This window comes from Anolis carolinensis, unplaced genomic scaffold, assembly GCF_035594765.1.
Source record: "Anolis carolinensis isolate JA03-04 unplaced genomic scaffold, rAnoCar3.1.pri scaffold_15, whole genome shotgun sequence".
NCBI lineage: Eukaryota > Metazoa > Chordata > Lepidosauria > Squamata > Dactyloidae > Anolis > Anolis carolinensis.
This window is the reverse complement of record NW_026943826.1, coordinates 342,111-369,320: the sequence shown is the minus strand read 5'-3', so window position 1 is coordinate 369,320 and position 27,210 is coordinate 342,111. Positions and strand designations below refer to the sequence as shown.

Below are 27,210 nucleotides of genomic sequence, written 5' to 3'. Positions count from 1 at the left end.
TCGGATGCCGCAGTTCAGTCTTTATTAACCAACAGCACAGAAGCAGCATTAGCGTTGTGCAAAAGAGCCGCCATTCGAGATGCAGGGAAGGTGGGAGCCATGAAACAAACCAAGTCAATGATATACGTGGAGCATGAATAGGAATAAATACCGTATATACAACCCGAATATAAGCCAACCAGGACCCTCACCCGAGTATAAGCCGAGGGCGGCTTTTTCAGTTCTGAAAAACCCAGCTTATACTCGAGTATATACGGTAAATAGGGCTTGGATGTAATAAATAAATGGGATATGAATACAATAAACATTGAGGTGAAGCAACACAAGTGAGGGAGGAGCCCCCGCTTGCACATCCACGTTGTGTTCGCAATTGAAGCAGTCTCTGCTTTTGGATCCTTCCCATGGCCTCGGAAAGGGGAGAGAGATTTCGGGACTCCTTCTAGATCATGCTGCCGGATAAAAGGCTGCTTGCTGCACCGGGAGAGAAAAAGAGAAATGGGTAAGAGCAGACCCCGACCCCTCCCTGCAGATACCCAGGACCCTTGCGCTGGAAATCGCAACCTCCCAAGCCTCTCACTATTTGTTGTTAATGTATATATTTGCTAACTTGTATTCTATGTGTATGTTGATTTGCCAGTTTGACTGGACCTCTTTGGTGTAGGAGAGGTTAGACATGTGATTGTACTGAGCATGTTCAGACTCAGGACTCCATTTGTTCATGTATACATTTGCTAACCTGTATTCTATGTGTATGTTGATTTGCCAGTTTGACTGGACCTCTTTGGTGTAGGAGAGGTTATAGACAAGTAATTGTAGACTCAGGACTCCATTTTGTATTCAGTCTGCTTTACACCTCAGTGGAAGTGGATGTATAAGTTTTGGGCAACTCCAACTGCAAAGAAACAGCCATTGTCTGCTAACTAAATATATTTTATTTTTCAGTGATTGGTTTGGAGGGGTGCCAAAATTCTGTTCGCTTACACTTGAAAATTACCTAGGGCCAGCCCTGGCTGAAGCAGTGGGCATCAGGACAACGGGCCCGACCCCTCCCCACAGACACTCACACTCAACAAGAAAGGCCATGCTGCCACCGAGAAGCACAAGAGAGACCCCCATACACAACAAGGACGGCACTGTGTCACCACGGGACGGCACGCCATCGTCACGCAGCCACCGGAAGCAGCGGAGGGAGGGAGACAGGTGAGTGTGTTTCCCCGGGTTGGGGGCTCTTGCGGAGTGGGCCTCGGGGTCCCCTCCGTCCGCCGACACGGCAACACAGAGACACAGCGAGCGAGGCCGGAGCCTCTCCGTCCACTGACCTGAAGATGAGGGAGAAGAGCCGCGACTCACCGTCAGCAGGACGTCCTGGTTGTCGGCCAGGGCCTGCTTGGCCAGGAAGCGCTCCCGCTTGACCTTCAGCTCGAGGGAGGCCGGGACGTCCGGCACCAGCCAGTCGATGAGTCGCAGGCAAAAGAAGACCACGTGCTGCAGGGGAAAGTGGAGGAGGAAGAGGAGGAGGAAGAAGAGGATGAATGAAGAGCAGGAGGAAGAAGAAAAAGAGGAGGAAGAAGAGGAGGAAGAAGAGAAAGAAGAGAAGGAGGAGGGGAGGAGAAGAGGAGGAAGGAAAGGAAGAGTAGAGGGAAGAAGAGTAAGTGGAGGAGGAAGAAGAGGAGGAGGAAGGAGGAAGAGAAAGAGGAAGAGGAGGAGAAAGAAGGAAGTGTAAGGGGAAGAAGAGAAAGAAGAAAAGGAGAAGGGGAGGAGAAGAGGAGGAAGAATGAAGAGCGGAGGGGAAAGATAAAGAGGAGAAGGAGGAAGAGGAGGAAGAGAAAGAGGAGGAAGAAGAGGAGGAGGAAGAGTAGGGGAAGAAGAGAAAGAAGAGAAGGAGGAGGAAGAGTAGGGGAAAGAAGAGAGGAGAAGGAGGGAGAGGGAGAACAGGAGGAGGAAGAAGAACAAGAGGAGAAGGAGGAAGAGGAGGAGGAAGAAGGAAGAGTAGGGGGAAGAAGAGAAAGAAGAGGAGGAAGAAGAGGAAGAGAAAGAGGAGGAAGAGTAGGGGGAGGAAAAACAGGAGGAAGAAGAAGAACGGGATGAAAGAGAAGAAGGAGGAAGGGAAGAGGAGGGAGGCTGCTCTTCTCTCCCTCTTCTCCTCTCCACTCACCTCGAAGGCGATGATGAAGCCCAGGCGGATGGCCAGCAGCTTCCAGTAGAAGAGGGTGTAGTTGCCGTGGGCGTCACGGAAGGCCTTGTACCTGGTGGCAAGGGAGGACGTGGCTCAGTCCGGCCACCGGTCAGTTGGGCAGCCAGCCCGCCCTCCCCCCCTTGACTCACCGGCAGAGAGTGTGGTTGCCGACCACGTAGTTAGGAGGCGAGTAGGCCAGGGTGAAGTTGACGTATCCGCGGAGCTGGCTGTCCTGCTGGTATTGGTAGAGGAGGCGCGGGAGGAAGTCGGAAGTGAAGGCAATGAGGAAAGCCTGTGAGCAAGGAGAGAGGCAAGGTGTCTCCAAAGAAATAGTTAGGCTCTAAAGTTCCGACCTCGATGTGTAGTCTTTTGAATGAAGTCTTTTGCAACTTCTAAAGCTCGACTCTGTTCCTGTCATTGCCGAAGCTCGTTGGCTCTACTGCTAGTGATGAAGGTGTATTGGAAAAATATAATACTTGTATTGGAAACTATATATTAAATACAATCATATTAGAAATGGGAATAGAAAATATATAATCACAAGCAGTATGTGTGCATATAGCTCCAAAATACACTCTGCCTAGCAAATAACCGTCTCCCCATAGCAGAGACCAAAGTTCACCCTAAGTGCCAGAGACATATGTCAAGTGTCAATAAGAATAGATAAAGCTCTATGCTAATGGACAAAAAACAAATTAAGGCTTTTGGGATGTCAAGATAAGACCTGGCGCCATGTAGGAGTGCTAATGACTCCCTGAAAAGCTAAGATAGGGGAGAATTCCTCAACCAATGGGATCCCTGAAAGCCTAGATAGGAATTCCTTAGATAAGGCCTAATGGAGGGTCAGAGGTCTTGAAAGTAGCCTATATTTTAGGAAAATGCAAAAGTAGCTTTTAGTAACGTGCAATGTAAGACTTTTTTGACACTAATTGGTGATGGATAATGCCTATATGACTTAGGTAGATGAAGGCAAAAATGGTATAAAAAGGCCTGTGTTTCTTTGTTCTGTACCTTCGCTTTCCTGATTACAGGAGAGAGTCCTTCCTATGCTTATTCTCTCTGGCCACTGAGAATAAACGTCTTTTTCTACAGCAACCGGAACTCTCTTTGTCTCACTACCTCAAAGCTTTGTCTGCCATTTCACTAGCACCCAGGAAGCTTCGGAGCTGCGAAGCTGTGTCCGTCCTGCTTTGGAAAGGCTTCCCCCCTTTTTTGAAACGACTCAACGGGAGGGTCAGGGAAGGACTCACGTTGACAATGACGGAGAGCTGGGCCAGGACGTCCAGGAGGAAGAACCAGACCCCGATGTCCTGGGCCCGTTCGGCCACGGGGCGCCGGTACTCGCAGACAAACTTCTGGGCGTCCAGGCGGATCTCCACCCAGTTGTTGAGCAGCGCAAAGAGCGGGGCGAGCGGGAAGGCGGCCACGAAGATGGTGATGAAACCGAACTGGAGCACTGTTTGCAAGAGAGAGAGGAGTCAGAGGGAGCGCTCCTGTCTCTGCCCGGCCCACTCCTCCTCCATTGGAAGTCCCGGCAGAACCCCAAGACCCAGAGGCCACCCGAGTGCCGGAGACAGGGCTGAGCACCTGAGGTACCTATTAGGACACAGGGGGCGGAGTTAGAGGAGTGGGCGTGGCTTCTTCCCAAGAGCCCAAGACAGGGCTGAGCCTCTATACCTCTCCTGAGGCACTTGTTGGGACACAGAGAGCGGAGCTAGGGAATGAGGTGGGGCCTCCTTCCAAGAGCCTGAGATAGGGCTGAGCCTCTATACCTCTCCTGAGAGGCCTTTTAGGACTAAAGCGTGGGGCTAGAGGTGGGGGCGGGGCCTCCTCACAAGAGCCTGAGACAGGGCTGAGCCTCTATATTTCTCCTGAGATACCTTTTAGGACTAAAGGGCAGGGCTAGAGGTGGGGGCGGGGCGTCTTCCCAAGTGCCAGAGACAGGACTGAGCCTCTATACCTCTCCTGAGAGGGCTTTTAGGACTAAAGGGTGGGGCTAGGGGTGGGGGTGGGGCCTCTTCCCAAGAGCCTGAGACAGGGCTGAGCCTCTATATACCTCCCCTGAGGCGCTTGTTAGAACACAGAGGGTGGGGTATACAGGTTCAGCCCTGTCAGGCACTTGGGAAGAGGCCCCTCCCCCTCCTCTAGCCCCGCCCCCTGTGTCCAGGACAGAGATAGAAGCTCAGCCCTGCCTCAGAGCTCGTAATTCCGCCCATCCCAGTCCTGGTTGCCCATTGGTGGCCCCGCCCACCTCCCCCTCCCAGCTCTGCATCTTGGACTAGGGGAGAGGCTCAGCCCCGCCCTCTTGAGCAGGGGCCCCACCCCCTCCTCTAGCCCCGCCCCCCTGTATCCAGGACAGAGATAGAAGCTCAGCCCTGCCTCAGAGCTTCCAGCGGGCGCTGAGTCATATTTTTTTCTGGAAAGTGGGCGGCAGGCCAAATAAGTTTGGAAACCACTGATCTATAGTCATCAAGCTCTGTCCTTTGAACTTTTCTCCCTTTCCATCTAACTCTTCTCTTGTTGTTTTTGACTCTCCCTCTCTCATAGCGCATGCGAGACTTTGTCTGATGGTGATTCTTTATCCGTGTATCCCGAGCTCCAGCCCCAACATACAGGACTCACCCATCTCCAGGTATTCCTCAAAGAGCCCCTCGCATTCGATCAGCTCAAAGTCTTCCTCCCACTGTTTGGGCTCTTGGCAGATCTGGGAGCCTCGCACTCGGGCCAGCTGCCTCTTCTGGCGCCAGGCCTTCAGCTTCCTGCAAAGGAGGAGGAGAATGACGACGATGACGATGATGATGAGGGAGGGCGAGAGTGTCAGAGTATTTGCAGCGCAGCAGTAGTTGGATGGAATCAGTGGAGCGCAGAACGAAGAGACACTCAGAGACGTTGGTAAAACTATTTACAAAGTTTTACTGAATCAACACAAACAGACGACAGATGACGACTCAAGGCAGACAGAACTCAACTCTTAGGCAGATAGATCTCGACAGAACAGACACAATCAATAATGCACACACTCTTGTGTCTGGATACTCCCTAGTTCCAGCCACACATCAAGGTCATCACAGCTTCTTGGCAATTAACCCTTTCCACATTATGGTACACTCTGGATCAGGGGTCCCCAAACTTTTTAAATGGGGGGCCAGTTCACAATCCTTCGGACCATTGGAGGGCCGGACTATAGTTGGCCACCGAGCAATAACAACAACAACAACAACAATAATAATAAAGAGGGTTGGAAGAAACCCTTTGGGCCATTGAGTCCAATCCCCTTCTGCCTTTGGGCACCAAAAGCACAAGCAAAGCACCCCTGACAGATGACATCCCAGCCTCAAAGATAATAATAATAATAATAATAATAATAATAATAATAATAATACAATAGACATTGACAAAATTATGATCTGCCAACTGCAAAAGGCCACCCTACTAGGATCTGCACGCATCATCCGAAAATACATCACACAGTCCTAGACACTGGGAAGTGTTCGACTTGTGATTTTGTGAAACAAAATCCAGCATAACTATCTGGACGTTGTGTCAATAATAATAATAATAATAACTGCAAAAGGCCACCCTACTGGGATCTGCGCGCATCACCCGAAAATACATCACACAGTCCTAGACACTTGGGAAGTGTTCGACTTGTGATTTTGTGATACAAAATGCACGAGGCGGAGTTGTGCGAAGGAGAGCCACTCCGCATGTGGCCCCCGGGCCTTAGTTGTGGGGCCGAGCAGGCGTCCCCCAATGACACTATCTGGGACCGACCCTCCAGGAAGGACCGGAGCCACTGCAGAACAGTACCTCCAAGTGCACTATCAATACACAAATCCCACGTTAACAGGGAGGCACACTCAGAGGAGAGCGCCTCTTCACTCACGGAAGGAGGAACTCCTGGATGTTGCTGACAATCTGCTTCCCCACCATAATAATGAAGAGTTGCTGGGCCAGTTCGATCAGACACCCACCGGGACCGCACTGCAAAGCAAAAGAGAGCAACGAGAGAGAGGATAAAAGAAGGAAGCCTCTTTGAGGAATATAGTTAAAGCCTTCAGAAGAGGAAGCCCTGAGTTCTCTATTGCTCTCCCTCCCTCCCTCCGTCCCACTTACGTCCTCGTTCCTCATGCCCAGGAGCGTCCCGTACTGGCCGGGATAGCCCACGAACCTGCCAAGGGTAAGGGAAAGTTCCTCTGAATGATCTCGAGGCGGAAAAAGCATTTAAGTTAATATTTCCAAATTAAAAGAGAAAAGTCTATATCTTCGTGAAGGTAGATTTGCATGAAGCCCAAAGGAGTGGATCGACAGTATCCTATAGCGATCCTATCCGATTTGTCGTCGATCCACTCCTTTGGGCTTCACGCAAATCTACCTTTTTGCCAAATATATACATTTATACAACAAGATTCATTATGTGTAGATCCTACATGAATGATAAATAATTATAATTAATATTTACACGTATATTACTAATCTACTAACAAAGGAAATTAACCTTAAGATATGCATATAGTTGACTGCCATCAAGAGTAGACAAAATACAGTTTCATCTATGATGACGATCGTGCCATCACCGCCCAAGAAGGGAGCTTTGTAATGGTTGAACAGAAGCTCTCTGAAGCTTTAGGTGCTCTTACTGCCTATTACAGGAAAAACCAGCTGATTCTTCATCCGTCAGGAAGTAGCAGCCAGCAATGAAAGGACCAAGGCAGTGACATCTCCAACCTGTCCTCTGTTCAGATATCAGCCAGCATGCCAATGTCTTAAATTAAGAAACAGCTTCCTAAGATCCACAGAGGAACACATCAGCAAGCAAGAGTCCAAAAGTGGCAGGTTAAAACCTGCAGTGGCTGAGACTGGATGAGAGACAGAAGACGGAGGGACTTGGAAAGCTGTGCATTGGCACCACGAGATGCAGAGCCAACCTTAAGAAACAGGGCCACAAAGTGGACTCCACGACATGCTTCGAGAGGTCCCGGGTTCATATCCCGGACGAGCCCCCAAGAAAAAGGGTGCGGAGAAGCGCAAACCACCGACCACCGACTACAATGCAGCCTGAGCCCTGCCCACCGCAACACAGCATTCCAAGAGGCCAGCTTCTGGTCAAGGGAAATCTAGCGTAATGCCAAGTTTTAAATCGAGAGGTCATGAGATTGAAGCCCGGGTCGGGTTAAGTCCCCGACCATTAATAGCCTAGCATGCTGTTGACCTAAACTGTTGCATCTGTCAAGAAGAAAATGTAGGTACTGCTTTATGTGGTAAAACTTCCAGCACATGCGGAAAGGAATGAGGAAGTAATACCATCAAGGACTCGGTATCACATTATAACTGTATTCTAAATTTGCTTCTGACACGATAAACAAATCCTCATCTACCTATCTATTCCTTCACGAGGAATATAAACCTGTGTGGATGGGGCTGAGTTCGGACAGATGGGGGCCAGACCTGGGCAGTTGTCACCCCCGGCTGCGTCCGCACCTGCCTTTGAAGAACGCCACGTAGAACGGGGACGAGTAAAAGTTGACAAACTGGAAGATGAAGACCTTGAAGGTGAAGGCGTCCTCGTGCTGCGTCTGCGTCCGGTGCATCTCTGCAAAGATCTCACTGAGTGTTAGCAGCAGAGCCAATGAGCTTCGGCAATTACAGGAGCAGACACAAGCTTTAAAAGCTATGGGAAGAACTGTCAATGTGAGATTTGTGGAATGAGAGTGTTTACATGTAATTTGTGCCATGCTTGTATTGCAGTCAGAGTGTGTAATAGTGTGTGAAGAGTTAATCACTAATGAGCTATAATGACCTTGGTGTGTGGCTGGAACTAGGGAGTATCCAGACACAAGAGTACGTGCATATCTATTGCATCAGTTCAGTCTGTCTTGAGTTCGAGCCAAGTTTGAGATCTGTTGGAGAACAGATCAGTCCTGTGTTTCAGGGTTGTTGTATGTCTTTCGGGCTGTGTGGCCATGTTCCAGAAGTATTCTCTCCTGACGTTTCGCCCACATCTATGGCAGGCATCCTCAGAGGTTGTGAGGTATTGTGAGATCAGAAGCAGTAGATCCAATGAGCAATTACACGATGTAACAAAATGTGAAAAAAAAATTATGTTCCTGATTTGAAAGTGATATTTCCTGTTTAATTTAATTTACTTACTTTGAAAGTAGTTGTCCTACTCCAGAAATAATATTTTTATGGCACAAACTATGTGGAATTGGTTGAGACTCGACGAGATATTCACTGAAAAACTAGAGCCAAACGTGCTATAGCAGGACGTCTCTCCTGCATGGGCAAAGCTTTGGCAGTTTAATAAACTTTACCCATATTTTGTATGTGAATGTAATTGTTTTTGTGTAGTTTAAAAGCTAACTGACAGTATGTGTGTGTCTGTAATGCAGCATGTAATCCAGTAATGCAAGAGTTAAATGCATAGAGTAGAGATTTATGGCTAGAGGGAAACAGTGGAAGATTTCCAATACCTAACAGGACATTTGTCATGAAGTAGAATGTAGGAGGTGACACAGTGTTTCCCATGCAGTGTTCTGAAGAAGGTCGGATGCATAAATGCTGAGCTCCGGCAAACTATGTAAATATTGTACAGAACTGCAATAAAGTATAAGCCGCTGGTTTCAGTTGACATCTGGGAAGTCTGGATTTTTATTCACCCCATGTAAGCCAACCCGAGTCCCTTGGGGAGATGGAGGTGGGGTATAAAAATAAAGTTGTTGTTGTTGTTGTTGTTGTTGTTATTATTATTATTATTATTATTATTATTATTATTATTATTATTATTATTATTTCCGTGCGACTGAGCAGTTTTGCCAGATCGTCAGAGAGAAAGGAAAATTGAGACCAAGAGGTGATTGAGTCTCAATTTAACCATTTCCTAACATTTGATAGATGGGTTTGTTCCAAGGCATGTTGGTCTACAGACCTTTTATACCTGGAGCAGCATCTGCCAAAAAACATCGCCTAGGCATTGGAGACATTTATTGACAGATCTTTATCAGTCAGTATTGAAAGCCTTCAGAAGGTTTTTAAGACCCAACAGAGAGAAGGAGATGAGCACTAAATCGTCTGCATACATGGGGGTGAAAATCTTTCTCTTCCTGATTACTGGTGAAGGATGTCCCTCTCACAAGTGTTTGCAGTTGAATAAACTTTTCCCATGTTTTGATGGCAGAACCAATTAGGAAACGAAATGTATAATCCAGAAACAGAAATCGTGTCACGTAGTGTTACAGGAGCAGAGCCAAGCTTTAAAGGATGTTATTGAAAGAATTACATTTCTAGATAGGATCTAGATAGATCTATCTATCTATTTATTAGGCATGTCCGATCGATGAAAAAAATGTTTCAATTCTCGTTTCTAAAGTAGGGGGCGCTGGCGCTTCGATATAGAAAGTATTTCCGATTTTTTTCACCCAAAAATTTCGGATATTTCCGAAAATTTGTAATGATTCTAAATGTTTCTAAAATGGCGGACGCGCATGTGCAATCGCCAAAAAAAAAGGAACCCAAAGGGGGGGGGGGGGCTTTTACAGGCTCTCCCGCCCTCATTTCTTGAGCTATCCTCATTAAATTTGCAATGCCCTTGCAAGTTGTGCAAAGATACTTTGAAAACTAGAAATTCCCTTGCTATATTTGTAAGCAAGAAGGACACTGGAAATCAATGGTGTCTCTGGCTATGTAATCCCACAAGCCTCAACCCAATGCCTTCCATTAGAAATGGACCAATGACCACCATGCCAAGCAATGCCCTGACAAGGAGTGCAAAGATGCTAGAAAACTAGAAATTCCCTTGCTAAGAGAAAGAACCATGTTAGGCTGAGCTAAGCTCCCATTCAAGGTAGGTTGCAGAAACAATTTTTTAATTTTTTTAAAAAAAAATATGTAAAAAAAAATTGGGGGGGGGGGGGGAATAACGAAACATTAAGAGAAAATTAGAGAATGGGCCAACAATGGTTCGAATTACATTGCTTGTTACGCTGTGAGACAATGTCTGGGAATGCGTATCAAAAAGCGAGAATCCGAAATAATTCCGATATACGATTCAAACTGATTTTTTGGACATGTCTACTATCTATCTATCTATCTGTCTGTCTGTCTATTGGGAAATCGCATCTTGTCTCCCTCCATGCTCACAGGCCCCCTCTCCATGCTCACCCCATCGGGTCAGCTTCTCCGCCAAGGAAGTGTAGACCTGGCCCATGAGGAGGATGAGCACCAGGTTCACCATGGAGCTGCTGATGTTGGCGATGTTTCCGGCCTGCGGAAGACGGAAAGAGAGGGGGACATTTCCCCAAATTGTTAGGGAAGGATTCCATGACAATTCATTAGGTATTTGCTAAAACTTATTAAACAAATAAATTAAATTGGGCTCCAATATTTGAGGCGTGGAAGTTTGCACACTGAAGTGGATTATCTGGCAGTGTGGAGTCAAGATAAGCCAGTTCAAAACAGATAATATAAGATTATAAATGGGTTCTATAGCTGTGTGGAAGGGCCTTGAGTCTACACTGCCATATAATCCAGTTAAAATCAGATAATCTGTATTTTCTAGGCAGTATGGAAGAGGCCTAAGTGAGGCCTAACTCTGCCTGTCCCCTGGGCTGAGTGAATTGATAGGAAACCAAGTGGGCGGAGCTTAGCCTTTTAACTGGCAGCAATGGGATAAAAACAATTCTTCCTCTCCCTCTAATTAGGACTATTTTTCTTTTCTTTTTGTTGTATGAACGTAGAGGCGTGGATGAGGGGTTGTGCTGCCAAGTTTAGTGTTTCTGGGATGTGTAGTTTTGTTCTTTTGTCCTAGGCCGAAATGTCATTACCCTTTTATATATATAGATGTGTGTTAAAGGCATAGAGAAGGAGATTGGTTGTAATAAGGATGGTTGTGTAAAAGATGGTCCCGTCGGGTGTTCCTCACCTGCGTCATGAGGACCGTGTTCCTCGTGTGGTACATCATGGTGCTGACGATGCCCCGGTACATGATCACCGAGACCAGGAAGATCATCACCACGCACAGCTGCGGAGAAGGGGGTGGAAGGGGTCTGAGGACGCGGCGGGAGGAGAAGCCCCCCCACACACACACGAGGACGGGACCCCCGTCTCACCATGGTGGCGATGGCCACGGACCCCGTCAGGATGCGGGAGAGGCGGTCCCTCTGGGGGAAGTGGGGCTCCTTCACCCCCGTGACGGGGTTCTGCTCCATTTGGGGGGCCATGGCCGCAAACTCTGGCCGCGGACGCTCCTGGAGGGAGAAGAAGGGGGAAGCCATAGAGTTGGACCTCCAAAGGGGATCGAAGGGCTCGTCGTCATAGCGGATGGAGCAACAGCGCCCCCTCCAGGCACAACCTCCAGGCGCCGAAGTTGGAAAAAATGCCAATATACAGGGCCGGCCCTAGGTAATCTTCATGTGTAAGCGAACAGAATTTTGCCCCCCCCCCAACCAATCACTGAAAAATAAAAGCGTTGGATAATAAGGAGGGATTAAGGAAAAGCCTATTAAACATCAAATTACATTAAGATTTTACAAATTAAGCACCAAAACATCATGTTTTACAACAAGCACTTCAATAGATGGTAATGTTATGTAGGAATTTGTGAATTTAGCGCCAAACATTGAAATGGGATATAGGGCAGTGTGGACTGAGATAACCCAGTTCAAAGCAGATATTGTGGGTTATTCTGCTTTGATATTCTGTGTTATATGGCTGTGTGGAAGAGCCCTGAGGATCCTTCCACACAGCCATATAACCCAGAATATCAAGGCAGATAATCCACAATTAAAAGGCCCCTGGTATTTAAAAAAACCCTGTAAAATCAAGACAGTCAATAAAGAACACCACTCAGAAAACAGAGGAATTCCAGACAGGAAACAATCAGGGCCAGCTAACACCTCCCAACAATGGATTCCCCCAGACAGGAAGAAGACAGGCTTTGAAGTTGCAAAGCCATTCAATGCTAATCAAGGTGGCCACTTAACAACATTCACACTTGCCTCAAGGACTGAAATTCCACATATATATAAACCCCACTTGCCTTACGACTGAACCGCCCCTGCCGATATACCTCTAACTTTGTCTGTCCTGTATGTCTAATTGGCATTGGTTTGCTGAGTATGTTGTGATCTGCCCTGAGTCCCCTTCGAGGTGAGAAGGGCAGAATATAAATGCTGCACATAAAAAACTAAATACAGTAGAGTCTTGGTTATCCGACTTCTGTTTATCCGACACTTGCTTGCTCACCTGCCCTCCCTCACTCATTCACTGTTGCCAGGACCCAGCCTGGTGAGTGAGCAAGAGAGGGCAGGTGAGTGAGTGAGCGAGGGCAAGCAACAAAGGCGGCAGCAGCGGCAGAAGCAGGAGCCTGGAAGAGGCAGCCAGGCCCCTGCTTTTGCCGTCGCGACACTTTTGTGGCTTGCCCTCACTCTCTCTCACTCACTCACTGGGCCAGGTCCTGGTTCTGCCTCCACTGCCGGGACCTGACCCAGTAAGTGAGTGAAAGAGTGAGAGAAGTCAGGTGAGTGAGTGAGAGAGCGAGGGTGGGAGACAAAGGCAGCGGAAGAGGCAGCCAGGCCCCTGCTTCTGCCGTCGTTATACTTTGTGGCTCACCCTCACTCTCTCACTCACTCACTGAGCCAGGTCCTGGTTCTGCCTCCAGTGCCGGGACCCAGCCCAGTGAGTGAGTGAGGGAGCCAGGGTGGGCAAGTGAGTGAGTGAGAGAGCGATGGCAAAGATGAGCAACAAAGGCGGCAGTGGCGGCAGAAGCAGGAGCCTGGAAGAGACGGCCAGGCTGCTGCTTCTGCTGTCGCTGCACCTTTGTCACTCGCCCTTGCTTTCTCACTCACTGAGCCAGGTCCTGGTTCTGCCTCCACTACCAGGAACCAGCCCGGTAAGTGAATGAAAGAGTGAGGGAGGGCAGGTGAGTGAGTGAGAGAACGACGCCAAGGGTGAGCAACAAAGGTGGCAGGAGCGGCAGGAGCAGAAGCCTGGAAGAGGCGGCCAGGCTGCTGCTTCTGCTGCACCTTTGTCATGCGCCCTCTCTTTCTCACTCACTCACTGAGCCAGGTTCTGGTTCTGCTGCTGCTGCCAGGACCCGGCCCAGTGAGTGAGTGAAAGAGTGAGGGAGGTCAGGTGAGTGAGTGAGAGAGCGAGGGTGGGAAACAAAGGCAGCGGAAGAAGCAGCCAGGCTCCTGCTTCTGCTTCCGCTGCTGCCCTTGCCGCCCTCCCTTGATCGCTCACTCACTCACCGGGCCGGGTCTTAGTGGCAGAACCAGGACTTGGCCGGTGAGTGAGCGGGCGAGCGAGGGAGGACGGCAGAGGCGGCTGCTGCTGGGATGAGTGGGGGACAAAGGAACCAGGGCCTGGAGGAGGCAGAAAGAGGAGGCCGGCGAGTGAGCAATCCCTCCCTATTATCCAACATTATCACATTCTGCCCGCCACTTTAAGTTGGATAATCAAGACTATACTGTAACTGAAATAATAATAGTAATAGGAGCAACCCCAGGGGCCTTCCAGTCCAACCCCTTTTATTCTTCCATGCAGGAAAGGCACAATCAAAGCACCCCCAACAGATGGCCATCCATCCTCTCCTCCTCACCTCCTCCTCCTGGAAGTCCATGCAGTCCCAATGGTGGGCCAGGGTGGCGTTCTTCCGCTTCCAATACTCCAGGAAGGTCACGGCCCAGAAGGACATGAAGACGCTGAAGAAGACGGTCCCCGGGTGGTCAAAGAGGTAGCCCACCTGCCAAGCAGAACAACAACAACAGCAATTGCAGCCTCTGTTTAAAAGTCTCCAGAGCAGGCACGGGCAAACTTTGGCCCTCCAGGTGTTTTGGACTTCAACTCCCAGAATTCCTAACAGCCTACCGGCTGTTAGGAATTCTGGGAGTTGAAGTCCAAAACACCTGGAGGGCTGAAGGTTGTCTATTCCTGCTCTGGAGTCAGGGACGGCTCAACCGGTAAGCGAAGTACGCAAATGTGGAAGGCACCAATGCCCTGGGGGCGCTATTGAGGCGCCCGGTATAGTGCTCAGAGAGAGTGAGGCAGGCAAACAAAAGTTCTAGGAAACAACAAAGCGCTCTAGGTTCCCTAGGCCGGGCCTTGGCTGGGGGAGGAAACTCCTCTCTCCTGCCAAGGCCCATGTCATGATCTCCAATCTTTGACATCTCCGGTCGGCTGACAAAGAAGAGATGCCAGCCATAAAGCGGGCCAGCCATAAAACCTCAATTACCCTCTGGTATGTGAGAACCCCCTATATAAACGGGCCAAAGAGAAGGTTCTGGTATTTGTACAGAATCATTGTCGGGTTCTCTTCTCCCAGTTGTGCTGTGGGTCAGTCTTCCACCAGAAGAAAGCACCAAGACACACGCTGGTAGATTCCAACAGGTTTTATTATACAGAATACCAGAACCTTCTCTTTGGCCCATTTATATAGGGGTCTCTCACATACCAGAGGGTAATTGAGGTTTTATGGCTGGCCCGTTTTATGGCTGGCATCTGTTCTGTACAAATTGTCAGGTTCTCTTCTCCCAATTGTGCTGTGGGTCAGTCTTCCACCAGAAAAAGCACCAAGACACACACTGGGCAGATTCCAACAGATTTTTTTTAATTGTACAGAATACCAGAATCTTCTCTGTAGCCCATTTCTATAGGGGCTCTCACATACCAGAGGGTAATTGAGGTTTTATGGCTGGCCCGTTTTATGGCTTGCATCTGTTCCTTGTCAGCGCTTGCTCTGTGTCCGGAGATGTCAAAGATCGGAGATCATGACATCATTATTGTACAGAATACCAGAATCTTCTCTGTAGCCCATTTATATAGGTGCTCTCACATACCAGAGGGTAATTGAGGTTTTATGGCTGGCCCATTTTATGGCTGGCATCTGTTCTTTGTCAGCCGACCAGAGATGTCAAAGATTGGAGATCATGACAGCCTGGCACTTTTGGGAAATCTCCATGGCTCTCTTCTTCCACTCTCACTGCATTTGGAGGGGGTGCCAAAATACGGTTTGCTTACACTTGAAAATTCCCTCAGCCCGGCCCTGTCTGGAGTATTAGCTACCCCTCCCCAATTTGGTTCGAAACTTTCTCCTAAGTCATGAATAAAGATGTTGACTATTACCTTGGCCATGGGGCAGATGTCGGAGATGTGCCAGTTGCCGCAGGTGTCGCAAAGCGGGCACATGAGGAACTGCTTCCCGCTGTTGCAGATCTCTTGCCTGAAGGAAGGAAGGAGGGAGGAAGTTGGGGAAGACAGACAGACGGACGGACGGACGGAAGGACCTCTTCCCCACGTCCCTCGCTCACTCACGCCGGAGTGTTGCTCCCCATGGTCAGGAGTCCGGCAAGGAAGACCAGGGTCCCAACGGCCGCAGCCGGGAGCAGCCACGCCGTGTAGAAGCCTGCAAGGAGGAGACATGAGGAGGTTGCCTCTGAGCATGGGCAGAGGCCAATGCCTGCCAGTCTTTGTGGACGAGGTCTGAGTGTTGTAGTTCAGCCCTTGATTGTGCCTGCACCTGATGTCACTGAGGAAGGGGATCATGGAATTTCTGGGCATGAGATTTTAAGTCCTGAAACTGAGCCGTCTCTGTCTCCAGTGAAGGCCACGTTCCAGAAAGGGGCCCAGATGTTGTTGAGAAGCAAGGTCAGGGCCTGAGATGAGCTCAGAGGATGAAACTCCAGGTGTACAGACTAATGAGCTGATAGATAGGAGACATAGCTTTCGTGAATGAAATGTTTACCATTTGTGAACCAAAAAACTGTTATCATGTTCTCAGGGAAGACGACATGATTTCATGTCTATATTAGAGAGACCAGAGGGATTTTTCAGCAGTCTGATCAACATTGGAGTTTGAGAAACATCCATGGCCAAGTCTTAGCTGGCCTGCTAAGGGATTTCTAGTATCATGTTTCATGCTTTCAAGTTTGAGTGATTGTTCCTGGAATTTTGTATTGGATTTTTATGCTGTCTCTTTGTATCCTATGTGGGATGTCTTCCCGTCTTGGATTTTGATACAACTCTTGTACCTTGAATCTTATGGACTTTAATATTGCGCCAAATTGCTATGTGTGTGTGTGTAAAGAAATCCTTGCAAAGTTGCTTGCAAAGGATCTCTGCAAAAAGGGAGCTGAGCTTCTGCAGAGGCAAGCCACGCCTCAAACAATGTATCGGTTTGCTGGCAGATGGCTGGGTTTGTCAGTTGGTAATCTGAGCTTGTGGGGAGAGCACAGAAAATGGAGAAGCTCTCTAGCTACTGTCAAGTAGTAGTTTGAATATGCTATGCTGTAATTTGAATGCTGATGTTATTGATCTTATGCAACTACATGGACATTGTACGATTGCAGAACTGTTTTATATTTCAACTCAACAAGCAAGAGTAAAGTCTTTTGTTCTTTCAATTCCTCTGCCTGGTGTGAGTCTTTTGCACATGGTGTTAATTGGATGCTGCTGGATTCCGCTATACTCGTTAATATTTAATACACTTAGACTTTGACATTTTTACAATTTTTGCTGAACTGCTTTTTTCTATAATCTTCAATAAATTGTGTTTTAACTTGGACTGGACTATGGTGGTTAAGTACGGAGGCGCTTCCTGCCGGGAGGGGCCACTCACCCAGCCAGGCGAAGTAGATGGCCACCTTCTCCCCAAAGTACTCCCGGATGTGGTCCAGGGGCTGGTACCGGAACCAGCAGCCCCACTGGGCCCAGAAGCCATACAGCACCTGCCGCGGGTTCAGCTCCTCCCCGGGGACCTCGTACTCCGGGAGCTCAAAGGGTCCCTAAGGAGGAAGGAGAGGGAGGGCAAGGAGACCACTGTGAATGGAATCGTAACATTGGAAGAGAGGAAGAAGAGGGAAAGAGGAAGAAAGGCGAGGAGGAAGAGAGGAAGGAGGCCAAGGGCCGGGCTGTGGTGCAGAGGGTTAGTAGCCAGCTGCAATAAATCACTACTGAGATCGAAGCCCGGGTCAGGTTAAGTCCCTGACCATTAATAGCCTAGCTTTCTCTTGACCTAAGCAGCCCGAAAGACAGTTGCATCTGTCAAATAGAAAATTTAGGTAGCGCTTTATGTGGGGAGGCTAATTTAACCCATTTACAAAATTGCCAGAAAGGAATGAGGAAGTAATACCAACAAGGACTCGGTGTCACAAGTGGACAGTGAAGCGGCAGCTCTCCCTGTGGCTGGAATTGAGCATAACCTCATGAAGCCGGAAGCTGGTAAATGTTAAATTGCCTCTGTGTCTGTCTATATGTTGCATGTCTAATGGCATTGAATGTTTGCCATGTCTATGCGCATTGTGATCCGCCCTGAGTCCCCTTTGACCTGCTTTGATTGAAGTCAAAAATCAGAAACTCCTCAAAGCACAGCAGACAAAAAACCAGTACAAGAAAACCGCACTACAAACTAGAGCTGACAGCTGGCACAACAAAACATTGCATGGAAAGTTCCTTGACAAAATTGAAGGAAAAGCTGATAAGGAGAAGACCTGGCTCTGGTTTATCTATCTGTGGAAGTTCCTGGGTGGGGGGAAGAACTCTAGTTCGAACAAAATGTGGCTCCCGGTATTCAAAAACTCCAAAGTCAGAACAGTAAATGAGGAGCAGCACTCTGAAAACAGAAGAATTCCAGACAGGAATCAATCAGGGGGCAGCTAACGATTCTGAACAAAGGATTCCCCCAGGCCAGGATGTGAGGCTGGGAAGGCCATTTAATGCTAATTACAACATTCACACTGGCCTCCAACAGACAAGAGTTCTTCGCCCCACCCAGGAACTTCCACAGATATATAAACCAATGCTAATTAGGGTGATTAACTGAAACATTAATGCTGGCTTCCCAGTGACAAAGGACTCTTCCCACACCCTGGACTCTCCACAGATATATATTCTTTCCTTTCCTAGTTTATCCATACCTCACAACCTCTGAGGATGCGTGCCATAGATGTGGGCGAAACGTCAGGAGAGAATACTTCTGGAACATGGCCACACAGCCCAAAAGACATACAACAACCCCATTTATTTCAATATCTATATTACATATTTACAAAGCATAGCAAAAGCCATCGCTCTGAGCTGGCATTCTTCTATAGCCTCTTCACTCGGCAAGCACAGCTCAACACACACAGATAAGAAAACACATTCCTCAGTCTGCAGGAAGTTCCGACCTCCAAAGGCTGGAAATCATGCCTGATAGGTCATAGCAGGCTGTCAGTCTAACAGCAGAAAACACTTGACTTACATTTCATACACATACAACCATAATCCAACACCCTTGCCCTGGGACCACGAGAGCCACGTAGCACCCGCTCACCTCATGCAAAGGGAAGGCCGCCGAATAGACCCCTTCGTTCAGCAGGCGGTCGATGCCAATCTCAGCATGCTTCCGCTTCCCGTAGACGGTCCGGGCCAAGATTTCATACACCTGAAAATGGGGGGGGGGGGGGGGAGAGAGAAGAATGGGAGGGGGTGAGGCCAGGTTTAGCCCCCCCCCCCCGCCCTCAAGCATGTCATGGATGCCCCCCCCCCCACTCACAATGCGGTGTCTCTGAGTGTTGGTGAAGTAGGAGTCGCGGCAGTCACTCCCCAGGAACCTGGAAGGGGGGTGGGCAGAGGTCAAGGGTTGATTCCAGACGACAGGAGAGACTATTATTATTAACATTAATATTAATATCCTGCCTTTTCTCTCCATACGGAGACTCAAATCATCTCACAACTAAAAGAATTTCAGCACAACCTAAAATATTTATTTATTTATTTGTTTGTTTATAGTATTTATATCCCGCCCTTCTCACCCTGAAGGGGACTCAGGGCAGATCACAGAACATACATATGCAGCAAATATTCAATGCTGTTTACAGACAGACAAGAGAGACAATTGAACATAGATAGACGTACAGTAGAGTCTCGGGTATCCGACATCAATGGGCGGGCAGAATGTCGGATAAGCAAAACTGTTGGATAATAATAATAAGAAGAAGAAGAAGAACATAATAATAAGAACATGCCCTGGCAGAATATGGAAAGCAAATTGAAGAACCTGCTTTGATTGAAGTCAAAAATCAGAAACTCCTCAAAGCACAGCAGACAAAAAACCAGTACAAGAAAACCGCACTACAAACTAGAGCTGACAGCTGGCACAACAAAACATTGCATGGAAAGTTCCTTGACAAAATTGAAGGAAAAGCTGATAAGGAGAATACCGGGGTATTCAAAAACTCCAAAGTCAGAACACTAAATGAGGAGCAGCACTCTGAAAACAGAAGAATTCCAGACAGGACTCAATCAGGGGGCAGCTAACGATTCTGAACAAAGGATTCCCCCAGGCCAGGATGTGAGGCTGGGAAGGCCATTTAATGCTAATTACAATATTCACACTGGCCTCCAACAGACAAGAGTTCTTCGCCCCACCCAGGAACTTCCACAGATATATAAACTTTCCTTTACCTCACAACCTCAGAGGATGCCTGCCATAGATGTGGGTGAAACGTCAGGAGAGAATACTTCTGGAAAATGGCGAGACAGCCCGGAAAACACACAACAACGCATTGTTTATTATGTTTGTACAGGCATTGAATGGTTGCAGAGGTATTCATGACCCCACTCACTTGCCCAGCTTGGACTTCCGGAAGGCGCAGGTGTAGTAGTCGAGGGGCTTGTTGGGCACCCACTGGGCCATGGGGTTGGGCAGCCGCAGCCGGCGGAGGAAGGCGTCCGAGGAGTTCCTGTCTGGGTTCGGGTGGGCCTGCGGAGGAGGAGGAGGAGGATAATCATCACCACCATCACCATTAATACCAATGTATTGTCCAAGGTTTTCACATCTCCGGACACACACACAAAAATTCCCTCTGTTTTCTGTGTAAATTCAGAGAGACTGCTGTATATATTGTTGCCCTGTTTGATCTTCTGAACTGAGGTAAAGATACTGTTCCTTGTTACACAAGCCTGAGTGACACTTTATTATATTGCAGGGTATATTTTGGTTAAGAAACTGTCATAACCTTTTTCCTAATAACAATAATGAAGTCAAAAATCAGAAACTCCTCAAAGCACAGCAGACAAAAAACCAGTACAAGAAAACCGCACTACAAACTAGAGCTGACAGCTGGCACAACAAAACATTGCATGGAAAGTTCCTTGACAAAATTGAAGGAGAAGCTGATAATAATACAATATAATCATATTAATTATTATACTGCAGGGTATATTTCGGTTAAGAAACTGTCATAACCTGTACCTAATAATAATAATGAAGTCAAAAATCAGAAACTCCTCAAAGCACAGCAGACAAAAAATCAGTTGAAGAAAACCGCACCACAAACTAGAGCTGACAGCTGGCACAACAAGACATTGCATGGAAAGTTCCTTGACAAAATGGAAGGAAAAGCTGATAATAATACAATATAATAATATTAATTATATATTATATTTTACATATACAATATATTTTACAATATATTGATACAGTACAATATAGTAATTTATTACCAGTACTGTACTATGCTAATATAATATTGTATGTAAATTTAATTTGTAAGCCGCTCTGAGTCCCCTTTGGGGTTAGAAGGGCGGGATATAAATGTAGCAAATAAATAAATAAATCAGGAGAAGACCTGGCTCTGGCTCACGAATGGGACCCTGAAAAAGGAGACAGAAGGCCTGATCCTTGCAGCCCAGGAGCAAGACATCAGGACAAAGGCCATTCAGGCCAAGATCGAAAAATCAGCTGATGACCCAAAATGCAGACTGTGCAAGGAAACCGATGAAACCATGGATCATAAGAAAACTGCACAGACAGACTACAAACAGAGGCACAACTATGTGGCCCAAAGGATTCATTGGAACTTATGCCTCAAGGACCACCTCCCAGCAGCAAAGAACTGGTGGGATCACAAACATGCAAAAGTCTTGGAAAATGAGCACACAAAGATACTGTGGGACTTCCGAATCCAGACTGACAAAGTTCTGGAACACAACACACCAGACATCACAGTTGTGGAAAAGAAAAGGGTTTGGATCATGGATGTCGCCATCCCAGGTGACAGTCGCATTGACGAAAAACAACAGGAAAAACTCAGCCGCTCTCAGGACCTCAAGATTGAACTGCAAAGACTCTGGCAGAAACCAGTGCAGGTGGTCCCGGTGGTGATGGGCACACCGAAAGATCTCAGCCGGCATTTGGAAACAATAGGCATTGACAAAATCACGATCTGCCAACTGCAAAAGGCCACCCGACTGGGATCTCAATCCGAAAATACATCACACAGTCCTAGACACTTGGGAAGTGTCCGACTTGTGATTTTGTGATACGAAATCCAGCATATCGATCTTGTTTGCTGTGTCATACAATAATAATAATAATAATAATAATAATAATGATGATAATGGGGGTCTCTCTCACCTGGAGCGGGGCCCGTAAGCAGAGCTCCTCCGCGTAGTAGACCAGCACCTCCCAGGGCGCACTCAGCTTCAGGAAGTGGAAGCTCTTCCTCTGGCTCAGGGTCTCCTCCTGGAAGGGATGTGGTGTCGCTCGCAAAGGCCTGGGGGGCAACGAGAGGCTCCCCGACCCTTCCGCCCCATTTGCCCCACTCGCCCACCGACCTTCTCCGCCAGGAGCCCGGTGCTGTGCAGGTTCTTGAGGAACTTCCGGCGCCACCGCTCCTGCCTCCCGGGAGCCCTTTCCGCTCCTTCCGCGTCCGCGCCTCGGCCTTTCCTCCGGCTCCGCCGCTGGTGCTTCTTGGGGGGCTTCTCCTCCCAAACCAGCACGAAGTCTGAGCAAAGAGCAGAGACAGGCAGCGCAGTAGCTCCTCTTGATCAAGACCAAGATTAGCTGCCTAATTGGCTGCAAGCAAATGATCAGGTGGGCGGAGCCAAAATGGCAGTGCTGAGCCACCAGAGATGGGCGGAACTAAAGTGGCAGTGCTGAGCCACCAGAGATGGGCGGAACCACAGTGGCAGTGCTGAGCCACCAGAGTTAGGCAGAACCAAAGTGGCAGTGCTGAGCCACCAGAGATGGGCGGAATCAAAGTGGCAGTGCTGAGCCACCAGAGATGGGCGGAACCACAGTGGCAGTGCTGAGCCACCAGAGTTAGGCAGAACCAAAGTGGCAGTGCTGAGCCACCAGAGATGGGCGGAACCACAGTGGCAGTGCTGAGCCACCAGAGTTAGGCAGAACCAAAGTGGCAGTGCTGAGCCACCAGAGATGGGCGGAACTAAAGTGGCAGTGCTGAGCCACCAGAGATGGGCGGAACCAAAGTGGCAGTGCTGAGCCACCAGAGTTAGGCAGAACCAAAGTGGCAGTGCTGAGCCACCAGAGATGGGCGGAGCCAAAGTGCCAGTGCTGAGCCACCAGAGATGGGCGGAACCAAAGTGGCAGTGCTGAGCCACCAGAGATGGGAGCAGCCAAAGTGGCAGTGCTGAGCCGCTAAAGTGGCAGTGCTGAGCCACCAGAGATGGGTGCAGCCAAAGTGGCAGTGCTGAGCCACCAGATATGGGCAGAACCAAAGTGGCAGTGCTGAGCCACCAGAGATGGGCGAAGCCAAACTGGCACTGCTGAGCCACCAGAGATGGGCGGAACCAAAGTGGCAGTGCTGAGCAACCAGAGATGGGCGAAACCAAAGTGGCAGTGCTGAGCAACCAGAGATGGCCAGGGCCAAAGTGGCAGTGCTGAGCCACCAGAGATGGGCGGAGCCAAAGTGGCAGTTAGAAAAGCTAGCTGAACATTCTTTTTCAGTTAGCTGGGAGCAGTTAGTTCAGCTGGCTCAGGGAGTGAGTTCAGGGAAGTTTTAAAGTGCAGTTACTCAGGTTTCACAGTCCAGTTAAGAAGTGCAGGTTTTGGAAGTCAGTTTTAGGAGAACTATAGTATAAGCCTTTTAGGAAGGAAAAGGCTGAGGAATTATTTGGAACAAAGTCAGACAGAAACTAGCTTATAAGTAACATCTTCAGAAGAGAATAATCAAAAGCCATTATTGTAACCACCAAGCATTTGTACTGTGTATATACAGTAGAGTCTCACTTATCCAAGCCTCGCTTATCCAAGCCTCTGGATAATCCAAGCCATTTTTGTAGTCAATGTTTTCAATATATCGTGATATTTTGGTGCTAAATTCGTAAATACAGTAATTACAACATAACATTACTGTGTATTGAACTACTTTATCTGTCAACTTTGTTGTATAACATGAAGTTTTGGTGCTTAATTTGTAAAATCATAACCTAATTTGCTGTCTAATAGGCTTTTCCTTAATCCCTCCTTATTATCCAAGTTATTCGCTTATCCAAGCTTCTGCCGGCCCGTTTAGCTTGGATAAGTGAGACTCTACTGTATTACTGACCCAAAAACGAAAATGGGTTCCCTGGAACTACAAAGGCAAGTATCCACTATTACAGTAATACAGAAATCATTAAACCTAAATTGGGTTCAATACATCAACATGAAAACAGATACAACAGGTGTTGCTAAACAATCAAACCAAGGACTGTTACATTCACAGTAAAAACAATATTTTTCTCTTGAAGGATAAATATTGTTTTTACTGTGAATGTAACAGTCCTTGGTTTGATTGTTTAGCAACACCTTTTGTATCTGTTTTCGTACTGATGCATTGAACTAAAATTTAGGTTTAATGATTTCTATATATTACTGAAACCATCACGCTTATGGACCTCATGAGCGACAAATAAACAAACTTGGCCGCACAACCCCTCATCCATGCCTCTACGTTCATGCAACAAAAATCTTCAGCTACTCCAGAAAACAGCCAGGCTTTGAGACTGCAAGGCTATTCACTGCTATTCTACCTGGCCAACCAAGGATTCCCATAAGCCACAGCAACGCGTGGCCAGGCAAAGCTAGTAAACTTATAATGACTCACCAATAAGTAAGTAAATTAGAAACAAAATAAAATAATTAGTAAATAATAATAATAATATACCTCTAATATCCTAGGCCTCTTCGGAAGAGCCCAACACTTGGACCTAATGTGCATGTGTGCTGTGTGGTTATGTACATGTAATAATAATAATAATAATAATAATAATAATAATAATAATAATAATAATAATAATAATACCTCTAATATCCCAGGACTCTTAGGAAGAGCCCGATATTCAGAGACAAAGCCAGACACTAGGATTAGTTCATGCATGCTGTGTTGTGATGCAAATAATAATAATAATAATAATAATAATAATAATAATAATAATAATAATAATAATAATGTAATATAATCTATATATATAAAAGAGTGATGGCATCACGGCGACCCACAAAACAGCAAAACTACAGGCCCCCCAACCTCGAAATTTGACAACACAACCCATCATCCACGCCTCTAGGTTGATACAAGAAAAAGAAAAGAAAAATAAAGGCCTAATTAGAGGGAGAGGAAGAATTGCTTTTATCCAATTGCTGCCAGTTAGAAGGCTAAGCTCCTCCAACTTGGTCTCCTAGCAACCCAATAAAAAATAATAAAAAAACACTAAAAATTATTAAAAACACGAAAAAATGAATACAATAAAATACTATAATAACAGAAAATACCTAAAACTAATACAAGAAAATAATAAAATATAATAAATAAAAAGATAACTTACAATAAAATTAATTAAAAAATACAAATAACGTCAAATAAAAATTACACAACAATTTTTAACCAATACCACCACCACGTTGCCACAGCAACGCGTGGCCGGGCACAGCTAGTATAATATAAAACAATACATTGCATGGAAAGTTCCTTGACAAAATTGAAGGAAAAGCTGACAAGGAGAAGATCTGGCTCTGTTTTGGTAAACATAATAATAATAATATTGAAGATAATAATATATTATAATATTGAATATAATAATGTATTATAATAATGAATACAATAATAATAATAATAATAATAATAATAATAATAATAATAATAAGTCAAAAATCAGGAACTACTCAAAGCACAGCAGACAAAGAATCAGTACAAGAAAACCGCACTACAAGCTAGAGCTGACAGCTGGCACAACAAAACACTGCATGGAAAGTTCCTTGACAAAATTGAAGGAAAAGCTGACAAGGAGAAGACCTAGCTCTGTTTTGGTAAACATAATAATAATAATGAAGTTAATAATATATTATAATATTGAATATAATAATGTATTATAATAATGAATACAATAATAATAATAATAAGTAAAAAATCAGAAACTCCTCAAAGCACAGCAGACAAAAAAACCAGTACAAGAAAACCGCACTACAAACTAGAGCTGACAGCTGGCACAACAAAACATTGCATGGAAATAATAATAAAGAATCCTGGCAGAATATGTAAAGCAAAGTGAAGAACCTGCTTTGATTGAAGTCAAAAATCAGAAACCCCTCAAAGCACAGCAGACAAAAAACCAGTACAAGAAAACCGCACTACAAACTAGAGCTGGCAGCTGGCACCACAAAACATTGCATGGAAATAATAATAAAGAATCCTGGCAGAATATGTAAAGCAAAGTGAGAGACTGCTGTATATATTGTTGCCCTGTTTGATCTTCTGAACTGAAGTAAAGATACTGTTCCTTGTTACACAAGCCTGAGTGACACTTATTATACTGCAGGGTATATTTTGGTTAAGAAACTGTCATTACCTGTACCTAATAATAATAATGAAGTCAAAAATCAGAAACTCCTCAAAGCACAGCAGACAAAGAATCAGTACAAGAAAACCGCACTACAAACTAGAGCTGACAGCTGGCAGAACAAAACATTGCATGGAAATAATAATAAAGAATCCTGGCAGAATATGTAAAGCAAAGTGAAGAACCTGCTTTGATTGAAGTCAAAAATCAGAAACTCCTCAAAGCACAGCAGACAAAAAAACCAGTACAAGAAAACCGCACTACAAACTAGAGCTGACAGCTGGCACAACAAAACATTGCATGGAAATAATAATAAAGAATCCTGGCAGAATATGTAAAGCAAAGTGAAGAACCTGCTTTGATTGAAGTCAAAAATCAGAAACTCCTCAAAGCACAGCAGACAAAGAATCAGTACAAGAAAACCGCACTACAAACTAGAGCTGACAGCTGGCAGAACAAAACATTGCATGGAAATAATAATAAAGAATCCTGGCAGAATATGTAAAGCAAAGTGAAGAACCTGCTTTGATTGAAGTCAAAAATCAGAAACTCCTCAAAGCACAGCAGACAAAAAAACCAGTACAAGAAAACCGCACTACAAACTAGAGCTGACAGCTGGCACAACAAAACATTGCATGGAAATAATAATAAAGAATCCTGGCAGAATATGTAAAGCAAAGTGAAGAACCTGCTTTGATTGAAGTCAAAAATCAGAAACTCCTCAAAGCACAGCAGACAAAAAACCAGTACAAGAAAACCGCACTACAAACTAGAGCTGACAGCTGGCACAACAAAGCATTGCATGGGCAGTTCCTTGACAAAACTGAAGAAAAAAGGGAGGGGGTGCCTTACCAATGGGGGTCTTCCCATCGCTGAAGCAGTTCCCTCCTGGTCCTGGTCCCCTCGGGAAAGGAGCCGGCTCCTCCTGGCCTTCCTCCTCCTGGTCCTGGTCCTCCTCTTCCTCGCCCACGGCCTAAGCAGCACAGCATCAGCATCAGCATCACCACAGGCATCTCTGTTGAGAAGGGATGCTCAGCCCCGTCCCCGCTCCCTCCTTCCCTGCATTAGACTTACAAAGGCCCCCCCTGGGACCCCATTGCCCAGGAAGCCCAGGGGGTCTTCTTCTTCCTCCTCCTCTTCTTGGGGGGTCTCTTGGGGGGCTCCGGTGCCGAGGAGGAGCCATCCGGAGTCTGGGGGTCCCTTCTTGCGCATCATGGCTCATGGACACAAGCCTGGGAAGAAGGAAGGGAGGGTGGAGGAGGGAGGAGGAGCCAAAGGCACAAGCCCCACATTTATTTATTTATGTATTTATTTACTACATTGATATGCCGCCCTTCTCACCCCAAAGGGGACTCAGAGAGCGGCTTACAAATTACATTCACGTACAATACAATACATGATTAGCACACTACAATACTAGCATTAAATTACTATAT

At 46.6% G+C, this 27,210-nt stretch overlaps 1 protein-coding gene across 2 annotated transcripts; it reads right to left on the bottom strand.

The window, feature by feature from the left end:
* On the bottom strand, positions 1 to 27,027 carry LOC100566138 (anoctamin-7). Of its 2 annotated transcripts, none has more exons than XM_062965639.1 (23): positions 26,849 to 27,027; positions 26,627 to 26,747; positions 21,770 to 21,939; positions 21,570 to 21,677; positions 19,777 to 19,913; positions 18,705 to 18,762; positions 18,483 to 18,593; positions 16,788 to 16,953; positions 15,485 to 15,575; positions 15,296 to 15,392; positions 13,773 to 13,916; positions 11,284 to 11,421; positions 11,097 to 11,195; positions 10,337 to 10,439; positions 7,658 to 7,769; positions 6,293 to 6,347; positions 6,063 to 6,160; positions 4,799 to 4,935; positions 3,427 to 3,632; positions 2,326 to 2,468; positions 2,156 to 2,246; positions 1,320 to 1,485; positions 1 to 471 (listed from the first exon to the last, which is right to left on the bottom strand). In XM_062965639.1, exons 1-23 carry the CDS (start codon positions 26,987 to 26,989, stop codon positions 440 to 442), a joined length of 2,724 nt encoding a protein of 907 aa, XP_062821709.1. In that variant the 5' UTR covers positions 26,990 to 27,027; the 3' UTR covers positions 1 to 439. The 2 variants fall into 2 exon arrangements, with proteins under 2 accessions (XP_062821709.1, XP_062821710.1); XM_062965640.1 differs by having other exon boundaries at positions 1,351 to 1,485.
* Between the last annotated feature and the right edge of the window lie 183 nt (positions 27,028 to 27,210).

Excerpts from the sequence above, each read along its gene's own strand:
- LOC100566138 (XM_062965639.1), bottom strand. The coding sequence starts at position 26,989 with ATGATGCGCAAGAAGGGACCCCCAGACTCCGGATGGCTCCTCCTCGGC. Across the intron at positions 19,914-21,569 it reads GCTTACGGGCCCCGCTCCAG|GCCCACCCGAACCCAGACAG; the intron begins GTGAGAGAGACC and ends CCTCCTCCGCAG. Across the intron at positions 4,936-6,062 it reads ATCCAGGAGTTCCTCCTTCC|GAAGCTGAAGGCCTGGCGCC; the intron begins GTGAGTGAAGAG and ends CCTCCTTTGCAG.